At 33.9% G+C, this 18,961-nt stretch overlaps 1 protein-coding gene across 17 annotated transcripts in view; it reads left to right on the top strand.

Annotated features, from left to right (window-relative positions):
* Positions 1–18,961, top strand: part of LOC134754140 (basement membrane-specific heparan sulfate proteoglycan core protein) — a 319,966-nt gene that overhangs the window by 241,458 nt on the left and 59,547 nt on the right. For 14 of the 17 annotated variants that reach the window (XM_063690229.1, XM_063690236.1, XM_063690227.1 and 11 more), the window contains 8 exons: positions 2,120–2,230; positions 8,000–8,356; positions 8,708–8,827; positions 11,831–11,884; positions 14,405–14,419; positions 18,095–18,228; positions 18,583–18,676; positions 18,756–18,890. In XM_063690229.1, coding sequence (XP_063546299.1) covers positions 2,120–2,230; positions 8,000–8,356; positions 8,708–8,827; positions 11,831–11,884; positions 14,405–14,419; positions 18,095–18,228; positions 18,583–18,676; positions 18,756–18,890 — 1,020 coding nt within the window. The remainder of the gene's footprint in view (positions 1–2,119; positions 2,231–7,999; positions 8,357–8,707; positions 8,828–11,830; positions 11,885–14,404; positions 14,420–18,094; positions 18,229–18,582; positions 18,677–18,755; positions 18,891–18,961) is intronic. The other 3 variants (XM_063690228.1, XM_063690226.1, XM_063690230.1) reach the window with 3 other exon arrangements.

The following is an 18,961-nucleotide window of genomic DNA, read 5'->3' as shown; positions in this document are numbered from 1 at the left end:
ATAACAACTTCGTACGTGAAAAACTAAATACGTCAATAACAGTAAGTAGGTATAAAACCTCATATTATGATAACAGCCTATGACAATTATTAACATAGTATTTGAAACATGTAGACTGGACGCGGCTCAAAATGGAAAATCAGTTTTCGTCACTTAGGTTCGTTTCTTACAAATACCCCTTTACCGAAATTTTTAATAAGAGGTATATGAAAGTAGCAATAAGAAAAAATACATTTTATCTAGAAGACGAAGAAGACTTGAGACATTTAGGTGCGTATATGATTTGAGTTTGCCTGTAACCGTGAAAACTAGTTTCACCTAGTGAAAATGCGTATTCCCGAAAAGTCAAAACTAGGTTTCACCAAGTACTTTTGCGACAACTAGTTTTGAAAAATCCGAGTTACAACTAGTGAAAATGCGGTTTGGAAAACTAGTTTTACTCGTGAATATGGGTTTTCACTGGGGTGTTATGTAAAATTTGTTTTAACTACTAACTGTTTTAAAACGCCTTTTATATTAGATGAAACTGTGTTGTACCATATTGTACCTATAAATGACCATTCATTTGTAATATGTATAAGGTTCCTATTTGTCAATCACATAACCTTTATCCAGGTTTACTTGACAGTAATTTGACTAATCAGATAGTGAACTGTCATCGTACTTAATGCAAAGGGATATTGTGTATATTGTTTCAACGAATTAGACACTCTCTTAAATATTAAATGACTTTGTTATCTCTATACGTCTTATTAACTATGTGCTTTATTGTGTAAAAAAACAAAACGACAGTGAAGAACGGAATTCTTAATTTAAAAATTGGTTAGAAAGCCCGTTCGAAATTAAAGCTTATTTGCATTATAACAAGGTTGTATTTTGTAGATATTTTTTTCTCTCATGCGTTTAGTAGACTATTACAAAGAAATGAAATAACCCACAAAAATAAGCAAGTTGAATTAAACTTTGTGTCAAACACATAAGTCATTGATTTCAATCCCAAAGTTTTAAGTAAAGATCTTTCTCGCTAAACCGACTTCCTAATATGAAATTACCAGTCTAAGAATCTGATCCAAGCTAAGTAACCAAAGATCAGGCTGCAGTTAAAAAACTAATAAAGATAAGGTTAACCTGATAATTTTCCCGCCGTCTCCATACTCGATTTAGTTGGTTACTGGCTGGGTAGCTGCCTGTTAGCTATAGTTTTTGCGAAAATCCCCAGGACAGAGGAGAATCTTTTTGTATGAAAACTTGCAACTTTAAATGCATTTTTTATCGAAACTACTGCAGTCTAAAATGAAGTCAAAATCAGTCCATCGACTCAATTTTTTGCAAGCTTTCTAATGGTTCCCCACTCGATTCTTACAAATAAAATAAAAAAACAGGTTACCCCTCTCAACCCCCTAAATTACCCCCAAAAATAAGTAATAAGTAAAAATAACTAAAAAGTACGTAGATTATTAATTTACGATAAAAATTTCATTATATTGACTTAAACAGCATTTTTTTTTTGTTTTATTGATCGCTCACATCATTTTAATAAATAGCCATGTGACGATAAAGAACAAAAAATGTATAAGGTCCTTAACAATTAAATCTAACCATGTGATGGTAAGACACTTAGAGGTTATTTATGACCCAAACAAAACTCGCTATGTAACATATTAAAGAAAATGTTTTTTTTTTCTTCATATTATTAAAACTAAAATATCTTTTCATGTAAATCCTTAATGTACGTTAAAGTGCAAATACTTTTGTCATAAAAATATTGATTCATTTATGTCCAATAATTATCGAAATAAACAGTTTTTTGTGTCTCCTGTAAAGTAGGTTAAAAACACATGGCGGCTTTTGTACGCGCAGCGACGATATAGTGACAACTGACAAGTCCATTCGTACCAGCTTTCTTGAATCTCTACTTACTACTTAGTAACTGTCTGCTTGTCTGTTATGTCTTTACGCTACCGCTGAACAGATTTAGATGATTTGGTATGGAGATAGTTTGATGCCTAGGGAATGATATAGAGTCGTTTTTATCAATCATCATCATCATTTAGAGCAGACAAAGTAGCGGACACTTTATTGTTTTCTTTTTATAATGTTGGAACTTATTATTTTACAGATAAATGTACCGACACCCAGTTCCAGTGTAATAATGGCTTTTGCATTGACATCGACTTCTATTGCGACGGCAACTCGGATTGCGCCGATGGTTCCGACGAAGAAAACTGCCGTAAGTAACGGTTTATTGTAGGTATTTAATATTTAAAAAAAGGAAATTATCCGAGGTCGGCTTTGTTGTGGAAAAATATAAGACACTCGCAATTTCAATAGTACTAAACACATTTTTTCTCTAATACCAGAGAGTATACTTATGCCATATTCTTAGCTAAACTTTATCAATATAAATTATACATAATTATTTTAAATAAATTCAGTTACTGAATCGTCACATGGTGAAAATTAAGCTATGTATACTAGTAAACAAAACAGATCAAATCTAGAAAATGTCGATATATTATTAATAGTTATTTTCCTACATTATGTTTATTACAAAACAGAAAAAACGGCTTTTTTACTATATAAGAATTTTATTCGATTAATTTTTATCATAATGTCTGCTCTTAATTTATTGAATTACATATAGGTCGATATACTACTATTGGAGTTCCGACAGTCTTATGTAACATACCGCGAAAATTTATATTTCTGACAATTATGAGAGGGGAACAACTTTCTCTCATTTTATAACAGTATTGATTCAAGGCAAACATAAGAGTAAAGTATTACCTACTTACCTAAAGTTTCGTAATTGTATCTACGAGGGAGGTGTGTTAATCAAAGACAAGCTAACGACTCCAAAAATCAATCTTGAACGTAGGTAGTGTAGTACCTATCTTCTCGAAATTTCAACTACAAAACTATTTTAGCATCGATATCGATAGAAAATAAAATTTTGAGGTATGTACTCGTGTTAATTGCTCACAAACTCTATTTTCTTAGTTAAAACACGGATAATAAATTAAATAACTTTCATATGCTGTTAAATTTTTTATAGGTAATTAAAATATGATCAATATGCTGGATTGAATGTTCGGAACCTCACCAAATAGGTACACATTTCAAAAAATATTTCATAATTGACCTTGGGGACTAATTATATATTGCGTGAGACTATTTTTATCACTCTTAAGTCTTAACCGTTACACAAAACAGAAACGGTTTTGATTTCTATTATGAGTATTGATTTGTATATTATTTCATCAAATACAGTTTTTCCTGAATAAGTATCGCTCATGTCATGTCACTTGCCTTGGTCAGTACTGTTATACTTATATTATTTAATGCTGCTGACAATAGCAGGAGCAAATTTCAAACACATAGATGCACAAATGCACTGTCAACGCTTGTAAAGCAATTTAGCACTAATATTTGAATAACTTACGCACATATTGGCAATAAATGGCACCACTTACGAAGATGCACATTGCACAAATTTATTAGACTACTTTATATCTATTTATGTACCAGCTAAGTAATCTTCTCCCTATAGCATGATACTGTTAACTGATCTCGTGGAATAGTCTAAGTTTGCATCTAACTGAGAGCAGGATGATTGCTTTAAGTCGGAAATAAGCGATGCGATGCCTTGCTACAGTTGTAGGTTTGGCTCCCCCTTTCGCTAGCATTTAATGAACAATCGTTTAAAATAAATACGGATTAGATTCTTTTTCAACTTTCAGTTTACGTTAGTATTACTTTACAACTTGTCAGATTATTGTGAGTTTAGTTTAACTTCATTCGAAGATAGTTTATGATACATGGGATAGGCGGGTGTTACCTATTGTAGCTTATAATGGTACCTATAGTAGGTTTGTACATTGGCAAAGCGACGTTGTTAGTGGTGAGATCGCTCGTGGCTTCACAGTTAAGTTTCGAGTAAGTAGTGGTGGAAGTGTCGGTGGTACGTAACCCGGTAATGCGCAGACTGGGCGGCGGCGCGACCCTCGCGCTCCCCGGCGCCCGACTCTGCGTGCCACGAATCACAATTCACATGTTACAATGGGCGCTGCATACCCCACATGCAGCGGTGTGACAATGTCTATGACTGTTCGGACTTCTCCGACGAACAAAACTGTTACAATTCCGGTATTAACAACATATAATGGAATGCTGAATGCGTGTTAAAACATACAGTGTTTCGGTACTCCCAAAATACCTATTATTTTCGACCCTAACTAGAGTAGTGACTGATGATTTCTTAGGGTTCCCCCACATATGTCGATGCGGAATCGGCAAAATCCGACAGAAACAGGCTTTATGTCTGCGCAATAAGAGCGAAAAATTACACACAAACACATTGCAGAACATGAAAGTAAAGCCAAAACCGGCCAAGAGCATGTCGGGCAATGCTCAGTGTAGGGTTCCCTAGTTACCCGTCTGTCACAATGGATCTTGAACGGATGCTATTATTAATTATCATGTAGATACAGTCAAGGGCATAAATATATACCTAAGCATTCCCAAAGTTACAAAAATATTGTACGCTCTTCACCTAAGACAATAAAGTCGTGTTCACATATTTTTGAGCCATTTGTCTGTATCGATATATTTGCCTTCGACTGTACGTAAGATGCAAAAGCTCAACTGATCTCAAAAACGGCTTAACTGATCATGTTCGATATTGTACCTAGTTTTCATTGAATGTCTATATTTAGTTCTATTTTCACGATTTTTCACGGACCCATGGTTCAAAAGCTAGAGGGGGGAGGGACAAATTTTGTGTTCTTTCGGAGCGATTATTTATTTTCGAAAATATTTACTTTATCACTCTTCTATTCAATAACACTCCACAGCATAGGGTTAAAGCGAAAAAAAACCTTACATATTTACTTTATTTTACCACTTTGTCAGATTGATTGATTCGACATTAACGATCACGGAGCAAAACCTCGGACAGACCTAGTGGACTACGGAACCCTAAAAATTACGGAAGAAACCTTAATAGTATTGGCTAGTGTGAAACCAAGGTTCCGATTCAAGATCACCCGTTGTAACATACGTTCAGCTGGTTCGACTTCTGTACGTGGGTAAACAGCTGTTTTGTATACGGAGCTCGTGGCAGCCGAACGTAGCTGGACAGCTGCCGCGAAATCCGTATGAACATAGACCTATCACGCGTCTCAACAACCGCACGGAGGCTGAACGTAGGGTGTACAGCCGTCACGAAGACGGCGACTGATCGCCTAATACATTCGGCTTTTTCTGATTCCGCGTCGACATACTCGTATGTGGGGGAACCCTTAGAAGAGAATTATTTTTTAGCCTTGATGTATTTAAGTATTTTCACAATGAAAATGAGCCTTTGTAGCGATACCTATCAGTATGATTACATAGTGCATTTAGCAGTGCATAGTGCATTTAACCATTTGACAGTCAAGATGATATTTTTTGTAAGTACACTACCGCTTAAAAGTATTTAGGCACACGCAATTTTCACCATACAATTGTATACAAAAAATATTTTCAAAATCATACTGTTCGATCGCAGGCAAATGACTCTCTTACATGTCAGATTGAATTTTTATTTAGGTAAATATATTGAGCGTCAAATTGTTGCCAAAGACATCGTTTAAAATTTCAAGTTTACTTTATGCGACGATTTAAAAAACTCTTATGTAGGTAGTAGTTCATACAAAATAAAACGATTTTGTACTGGAAAACGATTTATGGATTTTTTTACGCTTGCCATTCGGTAAATAGGCAATGTACACGAATATTCTGCACATCATTTTGAAGCTCGATATGTCTGTTAAATTAAAAAAGTTAATTCCACAAAAACTGTTACCCGACTGCGACTTAGCAGTATAATTCTGAAATTTGATTTTGTATACAATTGTATGGAAAAAATTACGAGTGCCTAAATAGTTATGAGCGTTAATGTAAGTAATGGCCTAAGTAAGCTGAGAATGCTATTAAGCTCCTTTGAGGCTTCAGTGTCTCGAGTTGTACATTCCATCAAATAGGAGCAAAATATTAGATTTTTTCGGTCCGTTTATGGTTATGACTCTAGAACAATTGACGGAATATAGTAGATTGATAACCAAGGGATGACAAGCACTTATTCCAGTCGAGGTAGTTTGGCGCTCGAACGCAGTCGGAACGCTAATAGTCCTAAACTAAAATGGTACTAAAAAATACAACAAATCTATTAATAACCAAATATTAATTGCTTATCGTAAAAAAACGTGCTTTAAAAGTAAAATGCCCTAGAACAGAAACGTTACTTTCTGCACACTTCATAGAACAACAACGACCCACTTTCAGAGCATGAGAAATGAAAAGTATTATTTAATCTTGAACTAAATACTTGACTGTGAAATAGTTATTGTTTATTTAAATGCATTAAAATTATTTTTAATACGAGATAGTTTCTAGTATTTATCTGTATTTAGTAGGTAATTGCTTTGCATGATTTCTTGCACGACTTGTATTTCTGGCACTAGGATTTTTTATTCGGTTATGTTTGAATTTAAACAGATATACCTAGCTAATAAAAAGCTAATTCAATTGAATTTAATTCAATTTATTTATTTAAAACAAAAGGAAAGGTTACAGGACTAGCCTAAGTCATTACATTTCTCAACCTATCTATACTTATTCACCTGAAAGTCGCGTGTTTTTTGCAGCGGTCCTTTATACGAAGACATAAGAAAGTATTATCTGATTTTAGAACTATTTTGTGGAATTAGTGCATAATTTTAGTTTGATACATTCATTAATAGGCGGATCTCTACATAATTTGAATAACAAAGTTTTCCTTCTTTTTCATACAAGTAATATTAGGGAGAAGTAGGTAAATAAAAACTATGGGGAGTAGGGATATCAACCAGTACTTGACGACTTATTTCTACTCACGTTTATTGTTTTTGTACTGGATGGGAATATACTTTGTGCTAAGGACTTTAATAAAGCCTGGTTTAAACAAAAAGCTTGAGTTTATGCAAAAAATGAATAAATTACTACTAATGGTAATGATAATCAATTTAATTGTTATTTACATGGTAGTAATATCTTATTTATAAGATAGATACATTTGATCGCGCCATCGTCTGTAGCACCGAAACGTACGACTTTAATTATTATGTACTCGTATACTGTACCCATTGAATGCCTTTATATTCTTATACATATATAAGGTGAGGTGGGGTAAGACTAACATAGTTTATTTTGCTCGGAGCAAGACTAACATTACCGTAAAACCTCCCAAGTCCAAAATATCCCGGCTATGGTCCAAATTTAACTCTAATATCTTCGTTCAGGCGTGACTTTTATTTGATTTTTTAAGTTGTAAGGCAAAATAGTTTTACAATAATAACTCCATACAAGTGATAGTCTTTCCCCGGTGATAGTCTAACCCCATCTTAGCTTATACGTAAATGTTTAAGTGTGCATGAAAACTGATAAAATTGCGGGAATAAATAAAACATGATATTTTTTTTAAATTCATCGCATAGCTATGCATTGAAAAATCCCTGATATTAGGATATTATAAATTATAATATCCTAATATCAGGGTTTTTTATAATTACTTAGAACAGTACTGGCTAGATACAGCTAGGTTAAAATAAATGCATGCCTGCACTTGGTACGTTAAACAGTTGAAACTTAATAGTGATATTAAAAATTTGGTATAGTTTTCAGAATAATATAAAATAAATTGAATAGCTCGAAATAGTTCGTGTAAATACACGCGGTTGCTGCGTCGCCAGTTCCATTTACTATGAACTTAGCTGGGTGTCTAGATGAACGTGAACTTCTGAATCACAACAGACTGATACCTATACAAATCTTTCATGTACATTTATTTATACAATTAAATGCATGGTATTCACTTAAATATATTATTTAGTATACTTAGTTATTGTAAATATGTAGTATAATCACTCAAAAAGCGTTATTTAACATAAGATCAGACTTTAACAAACATTATCCTTTTTAGGCTGCAAGGATAACGAAAGACAGTGCCGCTCGGGTCAATGCATCCTGGAAAACCAATTTTGCAACGGAGTCCGTGACTGTACAGACAACTCAGACGAAGAGAACTGTGTCACTCCCGCTCCTTCGTTTGACCAGTTCGCTACTACGCCTACATGGAGGCCACCACCCGAGTACACCACCACGTTCCGGCCCGCACCGGACTACCCGCCGCGCCCGGACTACAACCCGCGCCCAGCTTATCCCCCACGCCCCGATTACACCCAGCGCCCGAGCTATCCCCAGCGCCCAAGCTACCCCCCGCGACCGGAATATCCCCAGGGCCCGTATGAGCCTCCGACGAATGTTGACAATTCTGGAGGTATGTGGTTTTTAGTGTCTACACAATAATAATGATAAGTGCAAAATACCCAAATAAATAAATGCGTATGTTGCAGTTCTAAGAAATCTATCACTGTAAATGAAAACGTAACAATAATTCAATACCAAAACCAATGCTACAACTAGACGGCTAATATTGCGTGATTCTTATTACATATATGTGTATAAATTTACGTCTCAATATTTTTGAGGTATTTCCATTGCCTATATTAATTTAGATTAATAACAAAATACAGGCGAGAAAACAAAAGACTTAAGTCATGTTGCCTATATTACCTGTGCCATGCGATAATCGATCATCTTAGTTGTTAACCTGTGTGCCTCACTTTAGGTTGCGATAGAAATCAATTTCGTTGCGAGAACGGCCCATGCATAGACGCATATCGACGATGTGATGGTCACCGAGACTGTCCGCGAGACGACAGCGATGAGCTTGATTGTCCACCCAACAGTAAGAAGCAGGAACAAATAGCACTTAGTGTTGCCATTATATTAACGCTTGACAATTACAATAACCTGCATTATTACCTACTTCTATTAACCCTTGATAAAACCATAACCTGTCTTACAATTAATAACTACTAAATGTAAGCTACTGAACTAAGGCTTTGGACTGCCGCAATACTGGCAAAATAATGTACATTTAGATGGTAGGAAATTCTCCAGCGCTAAGTGAAACCCAAATATTTTAAAAACTTACAGTACCTACGCAGTGCCTCATCACGCACAACAACTGACAAAACTTCTAAATATATACAATACAAACTAATTTTCTTATGAGTTATGACTGTTATGCGTGGTGGGGCAACACAACTAGTCAATAAAAAGTAACAAAAGTCTTACTTGGGGTTGCGTCTTACAAGGGGTTAATAATAAATTAATATTTCGTCATACAGCTGCTTTGTTAAAATTATATTTTCAAAAGGTACATTTTGTAAAAAAATGTTGCTTGTAATAAAACAAATTTTTTATCGCAAGAGCATTTCTTAAAAAACCTTTTATAAATTTCTGTTAAAGACACCTGTAACAGACTACCTAAACCTTGTGTACCTGTGTTTTGTGTTTTTAAACGTTTGGTAGGTATGACTAAACCCAAACATTACCTAACTGTATTCCTGTTTTAATCTATGTTAATTTTATACCTACTAATTGTAGTATTAAATGCCTAGTAACTACATGCTTCAAACTGATGATTCTACATCTCCAACCTACAAGAATAGGTATTGTACAAATTCATTTCTCGACTTTTATTCTACCTATTAATAATTACATCATAATTACCCTGTAATAGTAATAAATATTAAGGTACGTCTAAGTCTACTCTACACGGACTTACACGTGTTATGGTGACACTCCCACACTCATGTTAACTATACCTACCTACTATGCAAACTCTGTGCCTACAGGAATGACAACCACGTAGTTATTTATAAGAAGGATTGTTATTAAAAAAAAACTGCGGAGGTAATGTTGGTGCTACGAGCCCACATATGTAATGTGATGTTGATAGTGTACGTGCGTTGTACGTTCCCACTCATTCCTCAGCTAAAATGATCGTAGGTGATCAGTAATAGACTTGGCTTCATATTCTCTGTATTACTTACTACATGTAGTTTTTCCCACCACAATCTTTGAGAACGATTATCTGATCTATTTTCCTTTATTATTTTATATTATATTATATATTTTATTTTATTTTATATTATATTATATTTATATTATATTATATTATTATTTTTCCTTATCTGATCTATTTTTATCTTTGGTACTATAACAAAGAACAAGAGTGTATTTTTATAAGCTTTTAATATCTGGGAGACCGAGCTTTGCTCGAAAAAAAAATACAAAACTCAAGAATACGCGTTTTCCCAGAGATAAGACCTAGCTAGATCGATTTTTCGCCTCCGAAAACCTCCATATAGCAAATTTCATTGAAATCGTTAGAGCCGTTTTCGTATATATATATATATATATATATATACATATTTATACACGGTGACCCTAGCCATTGGACGAACCCTGAAATCCCACGTAGGGTTGCTTCTCAGGAATGCTCTTACGTTAATATTGTGTTTTAATTAGAACAGATGAAAAAATATTTTTCAAACAAAAGTTATTTTCAATAATCTACAACAAAAAGAAACAGCCTGTATTAATAATTAGCAGTGTTTTTGACAATTTGTTCGAAAATGTGCGGCAAAGATGACATTTGTCAAAAGTCAGAATCTTATTAGTGTCATAAATACAAATGATAATCAAAAAAGTCGAAGAAGGTTTCATACTATTTATTACCTCAGGAGCTACTAACACATACAGGCTGCTCCAAAGTAAAAAATCGTAATTTGTTAATTTCTTCGTAACCGCTACACCTGTTGTTATGATACTCTGTATACTGGTTCTAAATACCCTTATGCATATGTACATTTCGGCTTTGTCCAATGGCTAAGGACACCCTGTATATATATATATATATATATATATATATGTATGTATACAAGAATTACTCGTTTTAAGGTATAAGATAAGATTTAACTTGCCCTGTAGTATGTATGTTAGTTAGTGTAGTGTAGAGTCAAATCTTGGAAGCTAAATTTGACCCACTTCCCGATTTCCGATTGAGCTGAAATTTTGCATACCTACACATGTAATCTGATGACAATGCAATATTATGATGACATGGAGCTGATCTCATGATGGAGACAAGAGGTAGCTATGGGAACTCTGTGGTAAAACAACGCAAACTAATTGTGTTGGGGGTTGTTAGAATTGGCTCTATGAGTATTAGTTGTCTATGGAAAGTAAAGTACAGTCAGCGATAAAAGCTGTACCTACCAAAAATTGCATTTTTGCCACAAACTTTAAATTCTGAAATGTAATTCTAAATTAAAGATACCGCACCAATATACCGCAATCAAAAAATAAAAATAAATTTATACAAACATAATTTGCTAGAGTTAAACCAAGAAAAGTCTGCAGAGATTTTGACAGTACACGCAGTGCAGGTGTTATTTTAAACGTCAAACTTGTATGAAATCATGTCGTATAAATAACACTGGCACTGAGTGTGCTGTCAAAATCTTTGCAGACTTTTCTTGGTCTAACTCTACCTACCTACTTCAAAATGCACCCATGCGTGACATCCAAGTCACCTAGTGACATCACATTAACTTGGTTGTGGATAATAATACTAAAGTCAAAATTTTCAGTCAGTTAAGGATTATTCTTAATCACATTTAATTTAAACAGTTTTAGGAATTAATGCAAGCTAGTTTTATTTTTATTTTGTCACTGATACACTCATTGATCACCGAATCATCGACAAGATTGATTATAAATTAAAATAAATGTCTTATAAATATGGATATTACAATTATTGGCCACGGCTATTGATACTTTCTAGTTGGTTCATTATGTGTATTTGTGCTACATATGTCGTTTTGTTGTTTTATTTCAGGCCCCGCTGCTTTGGACCTGAAAACGTATCCTACTGCTCAGGCCGTACGCTACGGTAAGACAATTTAAAGTGTAAACTTTCCTTTATTAGAGTAATATGAAATAAAATTAAATAAGTAGGGATGTACAAAAATGAAGATTTAGATATTTATATTATGATGTTTCTGTTTTAAAGTAAATTCTTGATATCTGTTTTTCGTACACTAAGACCAGGACATCAGGTGAGCCATGTGTAGGTAGAGGCAAAGGTACTCTAAAATATAAATGACTATAAATATACTTAGGGACCTACATGTAGTCACTAAATTAAGTTACTATTAGGGTTAGTGACTACTTGTTTTTATTAGGGTTCCGTAGTCAACTATTAGGAACCCTTATTGTTTCGCCATGTCTGTCTGTCTGTCTGTCTTTCCGAGGCTTGATTTGATTCTCGATTAGATGGAGCCACTAGTTTTGGCCTACTCTCGTATAGAGGGCGTTGACGGTTTTGTTTGTTATTTATAATTTTAACGCATATCAGTGAAAGAACATGGGTCAAAATGATATAAATATAATTAATGCCAATGAAAAAATCATTTATCCATGTTTAAATACATTTTATCGTATTTTTATAAATCTTCATTTTTAGTTTTAAACTATGTCGATAGCTGATGGCAGTGAATTTACAATGGTCACAAAATTTACTATGACAGTACCGCTCTATCTTATTATATCCTCTTTGGTTAAACGGTATTACGACATTACATGGGTTTTAAAGTTATTTCGCATTGTTTATGTAAATAAAGTAAATGTAAGATAAAAATTACTTGTACCATTCAATTGTTATTTAATATTTAATTTCTCTAAAACAGTTTCATTGGCTGAATGAGTATTTGAGTAATGCCGTTGACTATTGACAGATTTAGAACGAAAAAGTAAAAAAATTAAAAGTATGAGGCAATCCCACTGATTTTCGTAACTCGTACTTTAATGAACAATTAAGCATTTAAAATTACTGCAGTTTCCAAAAATATGTGTTTTTTTCATAAATATTGTAATTTAATATTTTTGTTATGACCAGACATGCAAAGTCTCCGATTGAAGTAAGTTCTAAGGAAAAAATAATGGCCATACATCTATTACATTAATTAAGTACATGATTATGCAAATTTGCCTTGAAATGTCTTTTTGGTTTCCTCGTATTCGATATGATAAGTAGATTGTATAACTCGGATGAAAGACACCAAGCATCATTTCATCCCTTTGGTAACAATATTGTTTACTAATAGCTCCAGTTTAGCCGTCACAATAGTGACGGAAGGGCACCTACGGAACCCTTCACTGAGCATGGCCCGACATACTCTTGGCCGGTTTTTTTTATTATTTAACTTTACAACTTGCTTTCTCGCAATTTTTTAAAGCTTTAATGTTAGTGTGAGTTAAAAAGATAAACTTGTATCAGTACTTCATAAAGTGATACTGGGACAGCAATTCATTCACATTACAAGCAGAAACCAAGCTATACAAAGTCGTTTAATAATATGCATATGAAGAATCTGATCCCCTAGAAATATTTCTTACAGTTTTGGGTATATAAATGGTTAAAACTTAAAACCAGCTTCAGTTGCAAATAGCAATATCTACTTACGGTAATGGTTACTTAGTCAAATTAAGTCCCTGATGGTTAGGGTTGATCTAGTAAATATATGTATGTATAGGTACAGTACTAAAATTTAAGTTATTTGCTTTGGCAATAGTTCTGTATTGCCAGTATTCACTTATAGTGACGTTTATATCTTTAATATGTAGACTGATATTGCCTTTGCCAATAATTTAGAGCGCTTTACTAGATTTTTGTATCAATGATTGTAGTTAATTGTGTTGTCTATTTTATGGCCAAAGAAATACGATAAACAGTGTAGTTATGTACCTAGTCATATTATCTGGTACCTACCTAACTTCCATATTTATATACCTCTCTTTTTTTTTGTGTTTGTTAGTACTAGAATTTGCTGTACCTACTTGAATTAAATATATTCAAAAGATCAATCATCAAACGCATCAAACAAATCACAGATAAGCGCAATATTTGAAAAAAAAAGTTACCAATATTATTTCATATTTTTTTTACTTATAGGAAAATACTTGTTTTTTTTAGAACTTACATAATCTTTATTATTTTAAGATACCTAGCGAATCCTTTGGGATCCAACGGGAACAACATTTAAGCACGAATATAAGAATTGTTATATTCTTGTGCCCTACTTCAAATAATAATCGTTAAAAGATAGTGGGATTAACATTTTTTTAAATAATGATAATGATAATAGCTTGAAATTCAGCAATAAAGTTCTATAAAATGGTAAACAACTACTTATTTAACAATGGTACCTAACTATTTTGCAGTTACCTGCTATAATATTTGACCGAACAAGAGTTTTTTTCCGGTTAGATATTACTCCAGGTATAATATATGTACAATAACTATGATGACTTTTTCTGGTATTAATGACAATGCTCAGGCGCTTCGGAAATTGGACGTGGACTTGAACTGTAATAATTTTGTCTGTTATTTTATTTCATGGTGGTGGAACAGCCAAATATCAAAGTGGTGAGTCAGTGTGCCTAATAACTATGGGTACTAAAGCGTGCTTTGTGGGTTTTACTGAACTTGACGCAACTTCAATACGTGTAGTTCACATGCCTAAGGCAGCAAAGTAATAAATGTCTGAGGTCACATGTAATTGTCATCTGATCTGAGGCTTTCTTATTAACTGGCCCAGGTGTGTATACTATTTTTCTGTTAGACGATGGCGGAAAGCGGTAACTTCGTTTAGCTTTAACAGCGGGCCGAAAGTTGACGCTTTCCGGCCGGAGGAGAGACAAGTATATTTCAATGTCGTTCATCAATTTGATTTCAAAGAAATGGAAGTGCATCTTTGTTAAGGGTTTCAGTCATTGATAATGACATTAACTCTGTTAGTTAAAAGAGGTAGCTAGGGGATGAACGATGAGCTTTACCATACTTACTTACTATTTTACAGAAAACTCATCCTGTGGATCTTAATCATGCTATGATGAAAAACATTGAATGAGGCAAGAAGCATAATTGTATGCCAATCATTTTATTGTTCTCATATTCCATTGATAGTTATCTTCTCGTAGAACTATTTAAGGAGCAATAGATTTTTTACATATACATTAATGTAACTAAAATAAAAATATAATTGAGTTTGATTTACAGTCAAGATATGTATATTTAGTCTAGACAAATATTATATTGTTATTGCATTAAATAGTTCAAATTATGATTAATGTATATGAGAACAATTTAAAAATCAGTTTGAAGTCATATTTTGTCATCGGTAAATAACAACACTGCATTGGGATTCCATTTATACCGCATTGAGATGATAGAAGTATTATAAATAACTAAATGGGTTCTAATAATTGCATGTACGAATATTTACTCAATACGCCTCTAGGTACCTACCTATACATGTTACTGCTGACCAACAGGATTTTACATTTTTAACAATAACAATTAAACTACATCAATTAACAAGATTGGTTTTTTAGTTTAACTGTAAAATGTGAGAGTGAGTTCATTTACTAATCACTAGTTCAATAAATACTTGTCGAATGAAGTCGGAAGCTTGGTAAGGTACATTTTATTTGGGTACTTATTGTTTTGAGTGGGGGTTTTCAGCGTTGTTATCGCAGATCGTGTACGCCATCCTTGTCTCTACGGCCATTAAAATTTCGCTCTTGATTTTTAATATAAGGTTTTCAATGATATAATACTCGAAGTATTTAATTTTATTATTTCAATTAAATTATATTATTAGAAATTTCAAGGTTGTATACTAATATAATACATTTCGTCGTTTGTAAAACTAATTTGCAAGCTTTATATTCAATTATCTCCAGTAAAATCTGGCAAAATAATGACCAGTCCTTATTATGCCAGATTTTACTAAAGTTATTATACATGTACCTTTATAGGTTGCGGAAAGTATTGATGATAATTATCACCGTTTGGGACTGTATAGATTAATTACCCAAAATTTTTTCCCCATTAGCTTTTGTTCCATTCGCGTTTTTCCGCATTCTACTTTTTAATCAAGCGTTTATTTTTTCAGTGGTTAATTTAATCACACTATTTCTGTGCGGTTTGCCCATCGGCTAAGCTACCTAACGAACCTAACCTACCTATCTATGGACTGAGTGTGACTATCGTGAAAACATTACACTTTGGAGAAAAGAGCGACTTGGATATACGCGTGTGATTAAACTACTGAAAAAATAAACGCCTGGTTAAAAAGCAGAATGGGGAAAAACGCGAATGGAACAAAAGATATTAGGGAACAAAAATTTTGGGTATCTAATCTAAACAGTTTCATTTGGTCTTGTAACACTAATAATGTTTTAATATATTATTTGTTATTAAATCTCGCAAATACAAATAATATGCGGACAGAAGGTATGCAAAACAATGAAATATAATATAGTACGTACTTAATTCTCTTCGACGTTTAGGACTTATACCCATGGTATGGTAAGTTATAATTATAATTGTATATTATGTCTACAGTGTGTATACAGTGTGTGTATACAGTGTGTCCCTAGTCCCTAGCCATTGGACAAAGCCGAAATGTATCCGATGCGTGATGCGTGGTGTCTGTATGCATATGCATTAGAGTATTTAGAACCAGTATACAAAGTATCATAACAACCGGCGTAACAGTTACGAAGAAATTAACAATTTACGATTTTTTTTACTTTGGAGCAGCCTGTATGTGTTAGTAGAACATAAACCTTCTTCGACCTTTACGATTATCTTTTTAGGGTTCCGTAGCCAAATGGCAAAAAACGGAACCCTTATAGATTCGTCATGTCTGTCTGTCTGTCCGTCCGTATGTCACAGCCACTTTTCTCTGAAACTACAAGAACTATACTGTTGAAACTTGGTATGTAGATGTATTCTGTGAACCGCATTAAGATTTTCACACATAAATAGAAAAAAAAACAATAAATGGAACTGAAACTCAAAATTTTTTTTTTCATCAAACCCATACGTGTCTATGGATAGGTCTTCAAAAATGATATTGAGGTTTCTAATATTTGTTTTTCTAAACTGAATAGTTTGCGCGAGAGATACTTCCAAAGTGGAAAAATGTGAGTCCCCCCCCCCCCTGTAACTTCTAAAGTAAGAGAATGATAAAACTGAAAAAATATATGATGTACATTACCATGCAAACTTCCACCGAAAATTGGTTTGAACGAGATCTAGTAAGTAGTTTTTTTTTTAATACGTCATAAATCGTAAACCGCAATTTACCTTTCATTCACGTTTTGTTACATAAAAAATACATTGTTTAAATTGTGTAATGTACGGAACCCTCGGTGCGCGAGTCAAACTCGCACTTGGCCGGTTTTTTTGTTTATGACACTAATAAGATTTTGACCATATTCTGACTTTTGACAAATGTCTTCATTGCCGAACATTTTTGAACAAACTGTCAAAAACACTACCAATGATTAATACAGTATATAGGTATTTCTTTTTGTTGTCAGTTATTGGAAATAACCGTTGTGGGTTTTTTTTTTATCTTTTGTTTTAATTAAAAACATATTAACGTTAGAGCATTCCTGAGAAGTAACCCGTGGGATTTCAGGGTTTGTCCAATGGCTAAGGACACACTGTATAATATACATATTATACATATTATTAACACACATTACATTGTGCTCTTAATCATTATTAATTATTTTCAGGAGTTTTATCTTTTTACATTTTATTACAATAATAAGAAAATACAAAAAAAATGCTGTTTATTCTCTTAGGTACTCTGAAGTTACCCCAGGCTAACGAAAACTATACTCGAACCAATTCGCTTGGCGCTGACGGTTGTACTCGTAGTGTCAACTGAATTTGCTCGTTTGGAGTATTGTTTGTGGCTCTGCCTCAGTCTGTTTAGTCTCATCGCAATCGTTGTCATCATTAGTCTGTTCTCGCATGTGCTAATGGCGTATTTTAATTGAATGGGGAACACTCGAGTTCGTGTAAAAGTATATAAACGACTAAAAACAAAATTATCTATTTTAATTAAATGTATATTTAAATAAATCCACGATAAAATGGTGTTAAGTTAGGTCATAGTATTTTTTTATAATGTATTCGCTTATACAGCCGGTTAATGCTTGTGATCTTGGTCTTGGGTATATGATCGGGTTGGACAAGGCAAGGTGCAAGTGTAGCAGATTTAACTGGAGCTGTCTGCAGGTGGCGACGTGGTGTTCCAATGCCGCGACGAAGGCCCCCTGCGCGCACCAGTCAGGTGGATACGAGAAGGCGGCAGGCCACTGAAGCCAGGCTCTACCGATGTTAATGGAAGACTCGAAATGACTAAAGTGACTGTGAGTACAGTTCGCGTTTACCTATGTTTAGTCAAGTGCTGGGATTCGTTTCATGAAAGCTTGCAACTTGTGATAAATTAAGGACACTAAGTACGAAGAAATTCGACCCGCCTGTTCCTATCTCTATCGCACGCTCATAGCTGCTACCGCCTTATTGCTCTGTTCCGCTCGCACAGTGGCATTGGCTGCCCTCATCATCGACAGGAAACCAGTATTATGTGCGTTGGTATCTTTTTACCTCATTTTATTTCCAGTTTCATGAAAATTCACCAGATATTGTATTTATGTGTCTTTATACCATGGTTGCTTGTTCCACTTACCTATTAATATTGTTTGTTATTTATTTTTATACAGCCTTTGGATAGCGGTGTATATATTTGCCGAGCTTACACCTACGAAAGTTCCCCCGGATCAGAAATAAGAGTCACATTGACTGTAGAAAATCCAAGTAAGTACCTATTATTGTCCATCTCGATTTTACATATCATTCTGTTGTTCTTGTGTTCTTTACATGCTGCTTATTTCAGCAACAACGGTTAGGCCGCAGTTCGTGGGTTGCCAACCCAATGAAGCTACTTGTGCTAACGGACAATGTATTTCCAAATCTTCTGTTTGTGACGGCAAATTTGATTGTTCTGACCAATCAGATGAAGAAACTTGTCGTAAGTATTATTTGTTCTTACATAGGTAGAGTATACACGGTGTTTCATGACCCACTAAAACCTAAAAACAG

This window comes from Cydia strobilella, chromosome Z (assembly GCF_947568885.1).
Source record: "Cydia strobilella chromosome Z, ilCydStro3.1, whole genome shotgun sequence".
Lineage (NCBI taxonomy): Eukaryota > Metazoa > Arthropoda > Insecta > Lepidoptera > Tortricidae > Cydia > Cydia strobilella.
The sequence above is the reverse complement of the archived record's forward strand: the minus strand, read 5'-3'. Positions and strand labels throughout refer to the sequence as shown.